The sequence below is a fragment of the Chaetura pelagica genome, unplaced genomic scaffold, assembly GCF_000747805.2.
Source record: "Chaetura pelagica isolate M959 unplaced genomic scaffold, ChaPel_1.0 scaffold914, whole genome shotgun sequence".
Taxonomy (NCBI): Eukaryota; Metazoa; Chordata; class Aves; order Apodiformes; family Apodidae; genus Chaetura; species Chaetura pelagica.
In genome coordinates this window covers 66902-85289 of record NW_009953061.1, presented here as the reverse complement: position 1 = coordinate 85289, position 18388 = coordinate 66902, and the positions used below count along the sequence as shown (strand labels likewise).

Sequence of the window (18388 nt, the reverse complement as noted above, 5' to 3'; positions counted from 1 at the left end):
CTCTTTCCCAGTGGCACACAACAGCTGAGCCAGGCTCAGGCACCTCCCACTCCTGTTTCTCAGATAACCTCCCCATGTTCCTACAAGGCTTCCCACTCCAGCCATTTCCTAACAGGAGGCCACAGAGTCCCAGTACTCACTTGTCTGTTTTCTAGGTCAATCTTGTTTCCCAGCACAACAAAAGGAAAGTTCTCAGGATCCCTTGGACTGGCCTGAATGAGAAATTCGTCCCTCCAGCTGTCTAGGGTTTTGAACGTGTTAGGGGCCGTGACATCAAACACCAGCACACAACAGTCTGCTCCTCTGTAGAAGGCAACTCCCAGAGACTGAAATCGTTCTTGTCCTGCTGTATCCCAGATCTGGAGCAAAAGACAGGGCAGATGAGCCAGCTCTGCTCTGACATAGTCAGTCCACAATTAGGGCACTCATTTCAGAACTCCCCACCAGGCATCCACAGCCCCCAACAAGCCCCAGAGGGGCACCTGATGGCTTGGGAATTTCTGTAGGCACTAAGTACCATGAGTCAGAAAAACCCTTTGAAACACAGTTAACCCTTTGCTTTCCACCTCAGCAAGGGACATAATTCTTGTTTGTGGCAAGCAGGACTTGGATATTAGTGCCAGCAGGTGACCTGCCTGCAGTACCTGAGTGCATCTGGGTACCAGCACAGTCCAAACTCTCCTGATGGCTGCAACAAGGCTAGCACTGCCTGGCAACCAGCCTCACCTCAGAGATGAAATCTTCACATACTGGAGATGTAAGCAGACTGGCAGGATAACTCTGTTCCCACAGGACTCAGGGCAGGACAATTAGTTGCCCTGACTGAGTAATGATCTCCCCGCCCTTTCTGGTTCCTGAACACTATGGAAATGCATCTTTAACGAGATCTAATTTACTGAAAGTACCAAGTGCTGGATGTTAAACAAGGCCTGGTAAAGCTGCTCTTAGCTGAACCCAAGCTGATCTTTGCCTTCCCTTGTTCAGCCCATCTACAGATCTGGAGAGAAGCCCAGCAGCACCTATGGCCAAGGGCAGTTCAGTGCAAGCAAGGCTCTTGCCCAGTACACAGACCCCTGCACCATTCTGGACTGCACTGGAGCAGCCACTTCCACACAAGTGTGGTCCAGGCAGCCAGGAACCCCTTCCAGCAGGGAGCAGAGTCACTCCTCACCTGCATTGTCACTAGCCTGTCATCCACCATGACCTCTTTTGTCAGAAAGTCTGCACCTATCGTAGCCTTGTACTGGTTACTGAATTTCTTGTTCACATACTGGTTCATGAGTGATGTCTTTCCCACCCTGTAGAGAAAGACACAAAAAAAAGAAAGTCTAAGTAGGCTGTTTTTACAACAGTGCTTGAATTAAACACCCTGAACAGAACATCCCAGTGCCTTCTGCTTTCCACCACAGCCTTCTGGCCTTTCACCCAGGGAAAATGCACCCAACCCTGCAAGAAGAGGCTTTTACAGCAATAGATGCTGAGACAACATGCTGAGTAAGAGCATTAGTTACCCAAGGATACCAGGGATTACAATCTTGAACTATGTTTTCCCATCAGTAATCTCTGATCTTTGGTAAGGAGTATGCATCACATTATGACCATAAGGGCAATTTTGGAAGAATATGAAGTACCCCAGAGAAACTCACTAGAAACAGTAATTTCAGCCTCTGCAGGAGGCACAGAACCTCAGCTGGCAAGAGCTCACATACACATCTGCTAGGCACCCAGAGGTGGAGATCCTCCCCAGAGAGCCAGCTTAGAGGCTCACATGCCTTCTGTGGCTGAGAAACACTCCCTGATCAACAGCTTGCTGGGCACAGCGGTATAAATAAGTCTTATGTCATGGGAGTCAGGTTACAGCCTGCTCAGCCAGGAACCTGCACCAGCAGACTCCTTGCTCAACAGCAGAGAGCACATCCTGTCACTCCAAGGGGCAGGCTCCAGCCAGATCAGACAGAAGCCAAGCAGATGGCTCAGCATAAACTATGCCTCTGACAGAAGCAGACTTTTAAGAAGTCACCTAAGATCACTTACTAGTGGTTTTGGGGGTTTTATTATTTATTTTTTATTTAAGGAAAATGCTAATTTCAACACTACACATTTTCCTTGCACGACAGCTAGCCAGTTCTGCCACTGGAGTGGTCTGCCCACCCCATTTCCCCTGTTTAACATTGTAGCAGGACTTCCAATATGTTAAACTACATAGAAACATTCAGGTCAGGGGGTGGTGAAGAGTTCTTAAATCTTTGTGGTAACAGCTACCTGGGACTGTTAAGATCTCTCTTCCTGGCACTACTGGTTTCTTACAGTGCATCCAGGCTCCCACTAGGCAAGAGCACTGCTCCAGCCAGAGAGAGGCATCTTAAAGGCTTCTCCACTTACCCAGAGTCTCCGAGGATGATGACTTTCAGTAACACTTTCTTCCTAGAAGTCATCTTTTACGCTAGAAAGGAAGAGAAACATCTCATCAGGCATTACTAACATGTCATTCCTTAAGGCAGAAAGCAGCAAGTTCAGTGTCTGAGAAACCCAACTCCCAGCAAGGAACCAGCAGCAGGCACAGCCCAGCACTCCTTCAACTCAAGGCTACACTTGAGCACTAACCAGGTGTTTACCCATTTCATGGGCAGGGCCATATCAGACCAGGAGTGGCAATACCAACAAGCAGATGAGCCAAGCACTGGTCCTTCACAGTACCAAGTCCATTCTGGACACTATTTCCAGGCCATTTTGTGGGTACACCAGCACAGCCCACCCCCCTTGGAGGCAGTGCAGTATCAGCTATTAACACAGGTTCTTACACGATACTGAGATGTAAGCAGAGATGTGTCCAACACCACATTCAAGCTTCTTTATACTGTTCAGTAGTTTCCCAATAGAAAGAAAATAAAAGAACAAAAATGGGCTTCCTCCACGTTTCAGGTTCAGGTTGGAGAGGCAGTAGGTTTCTCCAGCAGCTGTGCTTTATGAAGTGTCAAGTCCCAAGGATCTGCTGTGGTTGATGCAGTCACAGCAGATCCCCACAGGACAGCTCAACAGCTGAATTACGAGGCAAACTGCTCCCAGACACCTCAGATTTGCTGAGATCACATGAAGCTACCTACTGCCACCTCACCTTTGGTGACAGGACAAGTAAGACTTCAGTAACCAACCTCACAAAATTCAGCCTATTACAGTGTTAGATGATGAGCTGTTTGTTATGTTGCATCCTGCCATGACTCCAGTCCACTTTAGGCAGGTGTCTCAAAATGAGCCACTAATGGCCCATCCAATTAGTAAGAGTGAGAGCTGAGCTTCAGAGATCCACACTCTTACTTGCTCCCAGGTGTCCCTCAGATCAGTGAAGGAGCTAGGAGTAGCACATTGGCTGCAGCAGGCCTGAATACACTTCTGCATGTGCTTTAGCAGAGGGAAGTCCTGCTGCTAATGGCTGAGCATGCCATTCCTACCAAAGGGTCCTTCTCCCCACAAGCCATTTTTTGGTGCCCAGGTTGCATCAGATCACAGACCCTGATTTGGTACTGAGCTGGTCCACAACACAAGGATTCCTTGGCTTCCCCTGAGGGAGTCCTGCAGGCTCTGTACAGCAAGAGGAGCCAGAAGATAGTTACAGCTGTGCTACACAAGTTCAAAGACCCTTGACAACAGGCTTCATATATTAAGCCCTTATATGGGGACTAGTTACCCTAGAATTCCCATCCTGCTACAAAGTTCAAAGACCCTTGACAACAGGCTTCATATATTAAGCCCTTATATGGGGACTAGTTACCCTAGAATTCCCATCCTGCTACAAAGTTCAAAGACCCTTGACAACAGGCTTCATATATTAAGCCCTTATATGGGGACTAGTTACCCTAGAATTCCCATCCTGCTACAAAGTTCAAAGACCCTTGACAACAGGCTTCATATATTAAGCCCTTATATGGGGACTAGTTACCCTAGAATTCCCATCCTGCTACACCACATTCATTGCACTCCACAACTCCTGCTCTTCACGAGCTATTCCTGACTTCACAGCTAAGGAGGCCTTCACTTCCACAACATGCATATATGCATCTTCTGAGACACTCAGTCCTGTGCATTTCCTATGTCTAAACTACAGGACAACTACAACCTGCTTTAACCCACCACTACAGGGGGGACACATGCTCCAAGCTGTAGGAGCCTCTTCCTAGATGCAGAGTCCAGTTGCAAGAGGTCTGAATCATCTCATGCTGTGTGTGTTATAATGTGTCATCTTTTGGACTTTTGGACATCTTTTGGACACCACCAGTGAAGGTTGCAGAAGCTGCAGAAGCCCTCCTGCAGCCACAATAGGTAGGGATGCCTTTACAGCCACACCTGGTTGACCTGCAGCCACCTCATGCATCTAGTGATACATCTAGATGGAAAACACTGAGAACGTAACACCCAGAGGCTGTTGAATGACAGCAGTAACAGGGCACCCACAGAGCTCATGCTCTCCTTAGATGGATTTTAACAGATGCCAGAAAGCCTGCACAGGACAGTTTCTCCAAGTGTAAACACCTCTTCTTTCCAAGGCTGTCTACGTTCAACAATGCATTGCACAATGATCCAACTGGCAGCCCAGCTATTCTAGCCAAGATACAGCCAGCTAAAAGTTGTCAACAACCCCAACATTTAGTCCTGCTTCTGCTCTTGCCAAGATCCACACTCCGGGAGTGTGAGGAGAACAGACCACAGACTCCTTTCAAGCAGACTGTTCCTGTGTTTTCAAAGCAAGTGACACTTGTGCTAGCCAAGCCAGAGACTTCAGCACAATCAGCCCAGATGGAGCAAGAACCAAGTGAGCAGAGCTCTGAAACAGCTCAAAGACAGCTGTGTACACTGATCTGTCTTGGAAAACATCTGTATAGGTTCAGGTCCAGTGTGAGTCACCTGTTTTCCTCAGGACAGATAAAAACAACTCACCCTAGGGTGAACATGCCAGAACCGAGCATGTGCTGCTTCTATTTTCCTCAGAGTGTTTTCAGTATCACTTGCCTCTGGCTGCTGCAGATCACTGCTTCCTGGTATTTGAAGCAGCTTTGGACAAGCTTTGGAGCATTAGTTCTCATGCTCAGGAAGGGATTTGCAGAGCCCTAAGTTACAACATCAAATCACATTGGGTGCTTAGCACCCAAGTTCAACACAGCCTGAAGTGCCACTGTGAAGGGCAGGGAACTGCTCTGTCGAGTCTCATTACCTTGGAAGTCGCTCAGCTGAGCAGCCACAGGAAAGAAGACTTGAGTCAGACCTGGCACTGCCTTCCTGTCATAGCTGATGGGCTGCCCCATCAGTCAGAAGGGCTATTACTGCCCCTTGAACACCACACAGGTGAGACACTCTGCTTCCATCCCAGGTGATCAACGGATATGAGCCACAGCACAGAACGAGCTGCCTTAGCTTGGTACTTGGCTTGGGCCATGAGACAGCAAGGAACTCCAGTCCAGCCGTGGACACTGCCCAGTTTTCCAACCCTGTTGGAAGTCCAGTCACTTGATGGGCCAAGTCCTCTTGCTAATCTTCTCATTACAGGTATAATCAGACTGACACTTGAGTTACTCCTTGCCCAGTAGAAGAGATCTTTGACTCAAACAGCACATCCAGCTTCAAAACAGCTATTTATGCTAAACAGGGCTCTGATTGATCCTAGCAAGATCTTCAATCTAGGTAGATTGAAGACATCCCTGTTTTCTTAACTGGTGCTTCTTCTGAAGCAACCCAAAGGGTAAAACTATTTCAAGGAGAGGAGACAATGCCTCCCCCAGTCAGTGTTTTTAACAAGCTGAGGTACTGAATGGAAGACAGCAGTGCTCTCTGAAGGTCCTGTAAGTGAAGCATTACTACTGTTTCCTTAACACCATGAAAAGGATTTTGGTGACTTCAGCTCATACTAAGCCAACAGCAAATAAACACCTTCATGGCAGAGGATGCTTCCACACGTTGCAGTTCAAGCTCACTCAGAAATGCCTTAGTCAACCCTGGTTACAGCATCCATTTGCTGTGTCAGTAGAACAAGATGCAACCAACAAACTCTGGGCCAGGTTCAGTACTTAAAGATCTGCTTGCCTGGAGTCAGAGGCAATTTATGATTATTCCCTTGTTAGCACAGGCCGTTTCTCAAATTACATGGTATTGAGTAGGTTCATTACTGCCTTGTGTCCCAGAAATGGAGCCCACATACATGCTCTAAGCTACACAGATCTTGTGTTTAGTGAACCTTGGTCTCCCTGGAGCTTCTGCAGTTATGCCTGCAAGAAACATGAAGTTACTGAACTAAGCTGAGATGTAGGGTGTGCAGGGTTTCCCCCATGCTCTTGCAATGAGTCAAGATGAGAACTGTGACAGTGCTGAGTCAGTGGTATCCAAGTCCAAGACTGTTTTGCAGTGTATATGCAGCTTGTCTTGCTTTATGATACTTAGTATAATTACACCAAAGCAACACACTGCAAGAGTCACATAAGCCCTTAAGATGGCAGTGTGTGAGCTCACACAGGGTTCCCATCCAGCCCCAGGAGCATTTCTGAGCAAACACTTCCCTTTTCAGAGATACCATGAAGAAAAACCTGTTTGTTATCATTTGGTCCAAGACATCAGCTCTGTTTCTGGTGTCAAGACTCTTGGAGCAAGGTCACCTGCATGACTGCTCAGAACACAGCCTATCAGCAAACCCAGCTAGCCCTGCTCAGGAGCCATCACCAACTCTATCAATCAGGACACCAGTCAGCATCACTCCTCCTCCTGCCAGAGGAATGACACATCACTGCCTCTAACATAGGAGAGAACTCATTCCACTCAGTGTTTAATATCTACCCCTCTAAGCAAACAAGCCATTCACAGCATGTTGACTCTCATGAAATCAAGCCTGGTACAGCCTGCTCTCCCACAGTATTGTCCTTACTCTTGTAAGGTTGGTCTGCTGGACCAGCAAAGGAGAACCCCCAACATCTGACCTGTAACTGGCTTAGCTCATCTGCAAGAATCATAGAACTATTCAGGTTGGAAAAGACCCTTGGGATCACCAAGTCAAACCATCATTGCTACTCTACAAAGTTCTCCCCATAACCATATCCACCAAGACCACATTCAAACGACCCTTCAACACATCCAGGGATGGTGACTCAACCACCTCCCTGGGCAGCCTATTCCAGTGTCTGACCACTCTTTCTGTAACAATTTTTTTCCTAATGCCCAGTCTAAACCTCCCTTGTTGCAGCTTGAAGCCACTCCCTCTTGTTCTGTTGCTAATTACCTGTGAGAAGACACCAGCACCAACCTCTCTACAATGACCTTTCAGGTAGTCATAGAGACTGATGAGGTCTCCCCTCAGCCTCCTTTTTCTCAAACTAAACATTCCCAGCTCCCCCAAGCATTCTTCCTAAGATTGATTCTCCAGGCCCTTCACCAGCTTTGTTGCCCTCCTCCGTACTCTCTCCAGCACCTCGATATCTCTCTTGAATCGAGGTGCCCAAAACTGGACACAACACTCCAGGTTTGGCCTCAACAGTGCTGAGCACAGGGGGACAATCACCTCTCTACTTCTGCTGGTCACACTATTTCTAATATAAGCCAGGATGCCATTGGCTTTCTTGGCCACCTGGACACACTGCTGGCTCATATTCAGCTGTCAATTAGAACCCCCAGGTCCTTTTCTGCCAGACACTTTCCAGTCACACTTCCCCAGGCCTGGAGCGTTGCCTGGGGTTGTTGTGGTCCAAGTGCAGGACCCAGCACATGGCCTTGTTGAAGCCCAGACCATTGACATTAGCCCAACGATCCAATCTGCCCAAGTCTCTCTGTAGAGCCTCCCTGTCCTCATGCAGATCAACACTCCCACCTAGCTTGGTGCCATCTGCAAACTTACTGATAATACACTCTATGTCCTTATCAAGATCATCAATAAAGATGTTAAACAGGAACAGTCCCAACACTGAGCCCTGAAATGAAGAGTAAAAAACTGTCCTGTGAAACTCCACAGTGCTACAGATCCTCAGATGCAAAAGCAAATCAAGCCTATGCCAAATCTAATTAGGCTTCCCTTGTTGCTTCAGAGTACAGAACAACTGTCCTTTCACTTGCTATATTAAGACAGCTGCTTTAACTCAAAGCATAAATGGATGGTTAAGGATTCCTTAGAGACGTTCACATGTGTCAAGTCATAATGCAGGCATTTTAATATTAATTAGGTTGGTACAAGCAAAGAACAGTAGGAACTTGCACTGATGGCCCATTAGGTCTCTTAGATTAGCTATCCTTTAACAAAAGTAGGCCTTGCAATAGAAACACCCTGTTAAGTTGCCCATGGACAGTTTTAGTTTGAAAGTAGCCAGCCTTAGGGGGGGAAATGTCACCTCCATGGAAGACAACAGCACCCTAAGCAACAGGCATACCCATATCAGCTTTGAACCTGCTGACAAGCTGCTGGAGCACTCCTTGCCATTACAGCTTTGCTACTAAACAGTTCAAGTGACAATATTAACCAAGAACCACAGCATGTTTATGCAGAGGATAGAACTGGAACATATAAGCTGGAGTTCTCTGCCCCAATGTCCACCAGTTTGCCATGTGCACTTTCTGCTAGAAACCAGCTGAGCACCAAAGCAGGATTGTTGGACTGCACCTCCCACCTCTTGTTTCTTGCCAGGGATATTATTAACACTATGCCAAGGCATAAAGCAGAAGATGAGCAAGCATCAAGCAGAGCTAAACTCACTGCAGCAATGATGAACACCTAGTTCTGCTCCCCTGTCCCAGCAGGCAGCAGGTGTTCCACCAAGAGGCATGTTTCAACCTGAAGCACTGCGGGTCTGTTCTGTGTCCTGTGGCTGATAAGCAGAGCATTCACTTCACACCATAACAGGGCCTTCAGCAAAAGCACTCAACCATGAGAAAGCTAGTCCGGATAGAGCAGTGTGCCACTAGGGGCACTGCAGTGACTGAACTGAGCAGAAGACAGCCACACTTGAACACTGGAAGAACCTTCTGTCCTGAAATGCAGCTAAGTCCATTTCTGCCACAGAAACGCCACCTCTGCTCACTATTCACTCGCATGGGGAGGCTGCAAAGCTTTAAGTCTCTGTACTACACCAAAGAGCTATTTTTATTCCCCCCTCCAATGGTTCTGCATTTCTTCAAGGAAACTGAAGCTGGAAGAATGATTCAGGACCAGCCCGGTCAGATTGAACCAGTTCCTTCCCAGAAGCAGCAAGTTCCCTAGTATGTTTAGCACCTCAGGGGGTTATGTCTGCTTAGACCTTCAGCCACTGAAAGCAGATGATCAACAGATGTTTTTCCTGTTCTTACAGGTTCAAGCACAACAACAGATTGATGCATATCACTTGCTCCGTGGTCACACTGTATCCTGCCATGATTTATCAAGCCAAGTTTAGCTGAGGCTTTGAGCAGACACATGAATTTGTTCCAGTTCAACTACCCTGAAAATGCAAGGCCTCATCCTGAGGGAAGGCAAATAGTCTGTGATTGCCATTAGTTGACCAGTATCACAGTTCCCACTTGCTAAGCACCCAGGTGGTCCAGACACTCTCAAAATGCAGCAGGAACTCAAGGTGGAGTTGAACAAGTTTTACCAACACACTTTAATAAAAACAGCTTGGTCCCAGCCACCTGGTCACACAGACACTGCTAAGAAGGTGTCTGCAAATGCTGAGCTACAAGGGCAGCCTGAGCAATTCCATGGGAATGCCCACCCGAGACCAGTGAGTATCAAGCTTTAACATCTCTTACTTGCATTCCCCTGGGAGCGACAGTACAGCCCAGGAGCAGAGCTGAAGCCCTGCTGGGAAAAAGGTGAGCACTAACCAGAACACAATTAGTCAGGGCTGTTCAATTTCATACCAACAAGGCTTAAGAGACGCCAAGCTGCCTTTAAGGAAGAAGCTAGAAGTAAGCCTGACTTTGGTTTTTTGTTGTTTTTTTAACTTCGACAGAGCTGCATGTTTTCTTTAGCAATCCAGAGTGCCCTGTTAGTGGAACAAGGGCCAAGCATCTTCACATTGTGGACTGCTACAGAAGCAAAGGAAGTTCTGCACTGATAAGGGCTGCACAAACAGGACAGTACCCTCTTCCCACACGACAGATCTACAAGTAGCCCAGCTTCCCCAGCTAGCTAGAAGATGCCATCTAGGAAAGCCTCTCATTTAGTGGGAGTATGTGCTGGCTTTGTGCCTAAAAAGCAAATTAGAAACATCTTGCCATTTGGGCTGACAACTTGCAAGAACTGCTCTCCATAAATGGGTTGCTTTTTAGGGCAATGAGATCCTACAGCCCATACAGTCAACAGAGGTCCTTTGGAGGTGCTTTTAGGCCTCACTGATAACCACAAAGAAGCAGTTAAAGTGAAGCCCACACCAAGAGCAGCTGGCAAACTATTCACAGAAGAGTACACTCTAGCTGCTGCTCTATCAGTAGCATCTCCAAACTGCTTTCCACCTCCTTCCTCCCCACACATTTATGCTGCTGTTCTAATCAACATATTCCCTCCTGCTGGTACCCAGCCAACAGCTCAAGCACAGCTCATCGTTCCTTCCTCAGGAGGAGCAGCTAGGCTGCCTGCTGCTTACTGCAGTTTCACCAAGAGCAGGCTTCTGTCCAGTTGGTGCCCTTCCCAGCCTGCCCTGTACGGCAGAAATTACCTCTGTTCAGGGAATTGGGAGCCTCAGCTACAAATTAATTTTTGATTCCTTGTGTAAAACAATATACTGCAAGTTGTCAGGTGTAGGTATGCTGCCCAGTGTCTCCCACCCCTTAGAGTCCTAAGCCAAGAGCTTCACCTTCTTGAAGAACAGCCTAGAGCTTTGGATGCTTGCTAGCATGCTGACATGGCTCAGATCAAAATAGAATCTTGAAACATGTATCAGTATCCCAGAGGAACTGGCTATTTAGACTACAGCTGCCTGCAGCAAGTTTCCACCTCATTTTAAGGGTGGAGTTGCAGCCTCTAGTGCCAAAGGAGCTGCTTTAGGACCAAGTGAAGCTCAGGAAACAGCCAGACACAGCACAGCTTCAAGTTCAGGTGGTTGGCCAATTCAATGTGAGCATCAAATTGATGTGACATGAGGCTAATAGCCAACAGACCTGGTCTGTGAGCTACCTACCAGATGGATATGACACCAGACTCACACACATGCTCTTAAGACAGCTCAGAGCTAAATGGAGAGAATGATGGGGCAACACGGAGCTTGGGGAAACATGTAAGGAATCCAGCTGGAAAGCAAAAGCTCTGTAACAGCTGTGAGCAGAGTAGGCTCTTGGTATGATCAAGGAAGCTCCAGAGCTCGTGCTGGGGAAGATGCTGGTTTCAGTGGCAATAAGGTTTTTAGCTTGCCTGAAACCCTCAATCACCAGCTGGAGGATGCATCCCTGCTGTCAGCAATGGCTCAAAGAACACTTTGGAACAGGATATGACAATCACCAGTTTACCAGAGTGTCCAGATGACACAGGGAAGGCAGAAGCAATGCCACCGGTAGGAACCATGTCTGCAGTGGGATCACAGGACTTGCACGTGAGCAGGGGTCTGCCCTGCCTGAGGTCTCAGCTCAGCTGTGGCTGCTAGGGCTGCAAGTGCTGAGATTTGGAGAGCACTGAATTCCTAAGAGGCACCGATGCACATGATCAGCCAGGCTCAAAGCCCAAGTTCTCAAAGCCAAGTTCTCCAGCCCAAGCCTCACTGATGCACAGCCCTGTTACACCTCCTGGCATTTCTCCAGATCGGAGTTGGTTAATGCCTGCACAAGGCTGAAATACTGCATGTGGAACTGAACAAGTTTCTTGCTTTAAAAGCTGCTGTTATGAATTGTGACTCTATCCTAGAAAAGTCCAGACCACATAGGACTAGCCCCAACCCCACGGAAGGTATACAGCTTAGAAACTCATCTCTACTGGTTTAGATACCACAGCAACCACTTTCTCTTGAGGAGCTATCATGTTGATCTGACTAGCTGGTTTGAACAAAACAAGCATGGAAATGCATTTACCTACAGTACCAAGGCAGACGTGTCTCTGCACATTTAGCCAGACCACCAGTGTGCTTAAGAGCAGTGAGAAAGGTCTGGAGGTCATTTCTTGCTGCCTACAGGGACACAACTTTGCCCACACTGTCCTTAGCCTAAGATTACAATGGCACATGTAGGCTCTTCCAGGTGATAAATGCTCTGAGCCAAAGGGAAGGAGGGAAGGGAGTGCAGAAAGTGTCCCCAGCAATGCAGCCAGCTATGCTGAACAGACATCCTGGGTGGATCACTTCGGTTCTCAGCAACCTAAGGGCCTTCACCATCACCTCCACAGCAGGTGGCAGGTATTTGGAGCCTGTGCACAGGATAGGACAGAAGGCCCCTTTTAGAGCCAAAGCCACACGGTAACAAGGCCAGTATTCCCAGATGGAAAGTCAGGGCTGCTGTAGTGTCTTCAGGGTACAGTAAAACAGCTTTGCGAGAAAGGCATACCCAGAAGCTGCACTGAAAGCTGGATGTTTCCAGTCATGAAGTTCCTTAGTCCACCAGCTGAAGGGCCCTTACATCTCAGGATATCTCTTTCTCCCAAGAAAGAGCAGGCATACACAGACCCCTAATAGGCTGATGGCAAGTGTCTGAAGATCTTCAGCTACCCTTCTTTTGGAGGCTCAAGTTGGGCTGTCATTCAAGAATCAGTCTTGCTGTGCCTCTACCTTCCAGCATGAAGCAGTTGCCTCAAAAGTTTTGCAGGATTTCAGGTAGTTCCCAGTAGATTTTTCCCAGGGATCAAGCTGTTACAAGAACAGGCATGCTTGCTTTAACACCCCTCCCCCTTTATCAAAGCAAGCTCAACTTCCCCTATTCTGCCCTGGGGGAGACAATCTCAGGATGTGGGAGGAGAGTTGAGCACATTGCTGGCTGCTGGGAGACACTAGGCAACAAGCCATGTGTCTTGACTAAGGGCCTTGCCTACGCAAAGCATTTCAGCTACACCAGGATAGCTTCCATGTTGCCATGCCTCTACCAGAACAGCCTCCTTGGTGGAGGGCTGCCAAATCAAGCAAGACAAATCTTACACTACTGACTGGAACACAGCTCTAGTGCCCATACAGCCTGGTTTATACAGGCGTTTCCATCAGCCTTTTGGCACACAGCCACCCAACCAGTAAAGCCAACCACCAGTTCCAGTAACCCCTACAGAAATAATATCAACGGCCCAGCAGAGTTCCCATGTCAGGACACCATCCCACTGGATGCAATTCTCCCATTACTTTCTGTAAATCAAACACAGTGCCAGGAGCAGCTGGGTTTTAATCTTAGTTTCCAGAAGATAAGGCTGACCAATTCAAAACATTGCAAGTTAGCCAGGCCACTAAGCAACAGTAAAGTTGTTAGATCTTAACCATATCTGGCAGTATTTTTCAAGTACACAGATTAATTTCTAGTTTTGTCTACAGCTTCCTAAGGTTTCCCACATTCCTGTCAAGCTTTCAGTTTTCAAAACACAAACAGGTGGTGTTAGATAACCTCTGCAGCAGTAGCAAAGCACAGATCTTAGACCTTGCCAATGGTAAACAAGCCTTGTTTGTCTGCTTCTGCTTGCTAGCTTCCACCAGTTCCTAGAGGTTGGGCATGAAACAAGTGACAGGAGGGACACTCTGACTAAGGTTCAGGCCTTCAAGTCAAACGACAGCCCACAGGAGGCTTGCGGGACCGGAGCTCATCCTGAGATTCAGATCCAAGCGTGAATAATGTCTCCTTCACCACAAGGAGCTTGATAAAAGAGATATGACAAATACTGATGTGAGATCCTAATGCCAGACAAGTAGATGTGGAGAAGTACAACACCAACACTAATATCAAAAACCTTACTCTTGTACATCTATTTCAGGATGTCCTGTTCTCAGTACCGAGTCTTCTAGACAGGAGATTTCCTCTACAAGGAAAGGACAGGCTGCAATCTAAGAACTAAACCTTGATCTTCGAGCAGAACTCCTGATCCTACACACACTCAATACTACCTCTTACTATGCTAATGCAGTTTGCAGAGCAGGATGGACAAGTATTTCAGTTCCAGGATGTGAGTGCAACAGCCAGCTCGCCATGACGGCCGAGTCTGCGCGCAACAAGGATTTCCTGCTGTGGAGACTGCTTCAGTCTCTTGAAAAAGAGAGAAAGCTTTAGCTTTCAGTCTCTTCATACCTCTTGCACAAGTCCTGCATCAATACTTTACCAGCTCAGCTGTTCTCTCAAGGAAGGTCCATGAAAAAAATTATATCACTGAAGTAACTTGCATGGTGAGATAAGAGAGAAGTGCTGGTAAACTGCATCTTGTTGCTGGGGAGGGGCAGGCCAGGCTCAGGCACTGCTCAGTTACAGCCATCTTATTGCTCCTGCTTGAGACACCATGGCCACTGTGCCAGTTTGGACTTCAGACATCATTATCTGTGTCTGGGAGCTGAGAGGAAGACAGAGCTACAGAGCCAAGTGACTCAGCCCACTTGAGGGAGGCAAGCACCAGGCAGGTTACTTTCAAGAGGATGCTGCTTCCCAGCAGGAGAGAAATCAAGGGTTCAGCACACACTCATTGAATAAATCAGCAACTAAGGTCCAGGTACTGCAACCAGGCAACTTCTGAAGGCAGCTCCAGTGCCTGCTTTCACTTTTGCTCACTACTCCAGTAGCCCAGCTTGTCCCCCAAGGGACTGAAGAGAACAGTATGCAGTGATATAGGACAGACTCAAGGGAAATCCCATTTTCTTTATTGAAAGTATAAGAATCTACTAAGTTTAGGAATTTTTGCTCGAAACTCATGCAAGTATAGTTAGATACAACTTAACAACCTTAAGTTGGCATTTTAAGGAGTTCTGGAGATGCCAAGAGCAAATCACTCACTACATCAAATGCCTTTAAGCTACACAAATAGGAATCTGTGCCACAAGTCCACACGTTTATCCCATCTCAAAGGCAGTGCATCCCTCCTGAAGTTTCACTGCCCTGTGGAAACAGCCATGGCCTCAAGAATAGGTTCCCTAGCAAGAGAAGTCAAGGCTATTTGAGATCAGCTGTAAATCAACACACCCCAGTGCCCTTGACAAGCTTGCTCCTGGTCACTGACCCCAAGGTAGCAACAACGGTATTGACACAGCTTCCCCCATGGATGGAGCCTCCGGAGAGGAGCAGCAGCCCGGCAGGAACAGAGCTCCCAGCAACAATGACATCACCCCGGCAGGTCCCCACCGAACAGAAAATGCAGCAGCACCGGGCTCGGGTGCTGCATCCCCACCAGCAGGGCACAAAAGCAAAGAGCTCCCTGGAAGCCAGAAAGCAGCCAAGCACTGGAGGGATATCCCTTCCCTGCCTGCTATTTCTGAACAGCACATGTGGAGTCGCTGACCTTGGGCATTCGTTTGGAAGCCTCATTCAAGGTGCGTTTAAAGGGAAATGTCCTCAACAGAACAGTCAAATGCAGAACTGCAAATGGTGTATTAACTATTGCCACTTAATGAATTATCCATTTATAGTCCAGCTTTTAGAGGCACAGTTCATGTTTGGATTGTCACTGCAGAAAGTGACCTTTTTATCCTCACAATCTACTGTCACAACCTAACTACATCTGAAGGTAGACTGTTCCACAGCAACAACTAGAGATCACTTGAGGAAGCTAAAAGGGGAAGGCAACTGAACTCCAACTCATCGAGCAGTTAAACTGCAATTAGCAAAACAATGCTGTGCAAGGATGAAGCCCTTCAGCATCTGAAGGACACCAGGCTGCTGTTAGACCAGCTGCACACTAGTGCTCAGCCAAGTTCAGCAGCTAGGTAGGGCCTTACCTGGGTCCCTTCTACCAGGGAAAGCAACAAGCTCTTACATGACCCCACAGTTCTGCAAAGGAATTTTAAGTTCATCAGGCTCTAGTAAGAAGGGCTGAAGAACAATTCAGGTCTCAGCTGAGGAGAAGCCCAGAAGACAATAGGGAACACGTGTGAGGTAAAAGTTCTGTACTTGTTTATCAAATGCTCAGTTTACTTCAGTTACTGAAGAAATTGCTGTACGATAACAGCAGGCACAGCTACCAGCAGGTATTGGTGAGCCCACACATCCAACAGTTTTAGAGAACACAAACATCCAAGTGCTCTGCTCCACAGCCCTTATTCCCAAGCCAGGGCTTGCCAGACATGTATCTCACAATTAAGCGTTTAAAAATCCACCCTAACCAAGCACAAACAATTTTGTTTACAGCTAAATGTTAACTTCTGCATAAATTGGTCTCATTTTCACAGAGAAGTCAGACCAAAATCCCATACATGTTAGAGACAAAGCTATTTATAGTTTTGCACAGATGGTTTGATTGTAATTGTCATGTTTCCTCAAGGACAAGCTGTGCCAGACATTTGCTCCGACAGGTAATTCACACGACCTTCCACCAGAAGAGTCTTAAAACAGGAGTTTGAGAAGGTGCTGCAGAGATTGTATCTGGTAGCCCTCTTGCCCACAAACATTCATTTTGGGTAGCAAGCCCAGCAAAGTGGCATCTTCCCGAGGTGATTGCACAGGGCAGACTCTACCAGAGCTTGCATGTTTTCCACTTTCAACTAAGGACTCATTAGCACTCTAACATGTCTGTGCTGAGCAGCACAGTTTGGTTCACTGGCTCAGGGAGGGGGCACAGCTGCCTGTAGTGCAACCCCTGCAACACAGGTATTCAAATCCTTAACTTGGCACCTTTGCTTTTAAGGTACAGCTCCTAGTGTGACATGTTGAGCTGTCAATAGGGTATTTGAGGACACGGACCACTGCATAACACCATGGGGAAGAGTAAAGTTTAGCACAGCTGCTGCCTTGCATCTTAGCAGTTACATGTCTCACTGAAGGCTGGGAGAGCAAGAAACTGCAGTTGAGTTTTAAAAGTTTTTGCTACTGAGGGTCAGATTAACCCCATTTTACAGCTTCTCTACACCAGAAGTAGAGTATTAACATCATAGCAGGGGAAAAAAACCAAAAAAAACCAAACAAAAGTGAACCAAACAAAAGCGGCAGCACTTGAAAGCAACAAAGTCTCAGAGCTGCTTTGGATTGTGAGGGCTCAGGCCAGGCATGGTGGGTCTACTCATTAGTTCATGGAGGGCAAGTCATGTGTTCAGTCAGCTGTTGGAAGTCACAAGGGGGAGGGGGGGGAAAAAAAGAGACAAGTATACTTGTTCTTCCTGAAGAAGTACAGCGACGAAGCCCTGATTATTTAAGAAGGAATATTCAAATTACTCCACCCACTTTAACCTCAAATACAGCTACTGAGAGAACAGGGTGCCTCTGCTGGAGGCACAGCCAGGCTGCCCCTTCCACTGTGCACTGCTGGTACCACCACAGCCCATCAAGATGGTGTGGCCATGAACAAGTCTTTAAATCACAGCCAGCCAGATGCTGTGGCACAGCTGGTTATGTACCAACCCGCTAAAAAGAGAACTCTCCCCAGCCCCAGTTCCCACACTGGAACACAGAGTTCAAGGCAGTAGGAAGTCCTGGAAGCTTTACAGCTTCCATATTGGCAACTGTCAGACAAAGACCAGCTTGCTTACAGCTGGGAGGACTTTGTTCTGTCACGTGTTCTCAGTTTACACATAAAAAGCCTCATATACACATATCACAACATATCACGACAGCTCTGCTTATCAGCAAGCATCTTTACTTCTCAGAGAGAGAATACTGCACATTCTAGCTTTGACTCAACAGGTTTGGAGTGACTGGGTAAGACACACTCATTTTGATGCTGAGATTATCTATTTTACTTTGGATTAGGACAGCCTTTTTACAGCTATTTTACTACTACAATAATCCCTCTATTGACAGAGAAGACAGAGCAATTCTCTTAAGTACAACAATTAGGTATTTCCATATTTATTAGTCTATATATACCCAGAGACTAATAATGCATCTATCATTTAATTTACCTTATTATACACTCACAGCCAAAAGCACTTCTAACATCCACTCTAATGCTCCTCAGAACTGACTCAAGCCTTACACACGCCGAGAGCTCCTTTCGCAACAGCTGCCAGTCTCTTCAGCCGCCTGTTTTGTCACATTAATTACTCCCAGGGCCGCCTGCTCATCTGAAAAGCCCTTTCCACCGACCCTCCCGAGCAGGGTGTCCCTTCCCCGGCCCTGCGCTCGGTTTTCCAGCCGCCCCGAGGAAGCTCCAGCAGCTCCGCATGTCCTGTACAATCCGCTCCGCTGCCAGGGAGGTCCCACCTCGGGGCTCTTTGAGACAAGGCTCCCACAGACGCCTCAAGACCGCGCAGCGCGGCGGGTCCCTTCCAGCAAGGATCGCTTTCCCACGCAGCCCAGCCCCATTGTTCCAGGGGCAGCGCCGGGCCCGGAGCGCCCAGCACCCGCCTGACCCGCCCCGGGGAGAGCG

At 47.6% G+C, this 18388-nt stretch overlaps 1 protein-coding gene across 1 annotated transcript in view; it reads right to left on the bottom strand.

The window, feature by feature from the left end:
- Positions 1 to 2437, bottom strand: part of RAB7A (RAB7A, member RAS oncogene family) — a 4627-nt gene extending 2190 nt beyond the window's left edge. The window contains exons 1-3 of the mRNA XM_009996664.1: positions 2383 to 2437; positions 1172 to 1298; positions 141 to 359 (exon numbers count right to left, since the gene is read on the bottom strand). Coding sequence (XP_009994966.1) covers positions 141 to 359; positions 1172 to 1298; positions 2383 to 2435 — 399 coding nt within the window. The 5' untranslated portion in view covers positions 2436 to 2437. The remainder of the gene's footprint in view (positions 1 to 140; positions 360 to 1171; positions 1299 to 2382) is intronic.
- Between the last annotated feature and the right edge of the window lie 15951 nt (positions 2438 to 18388).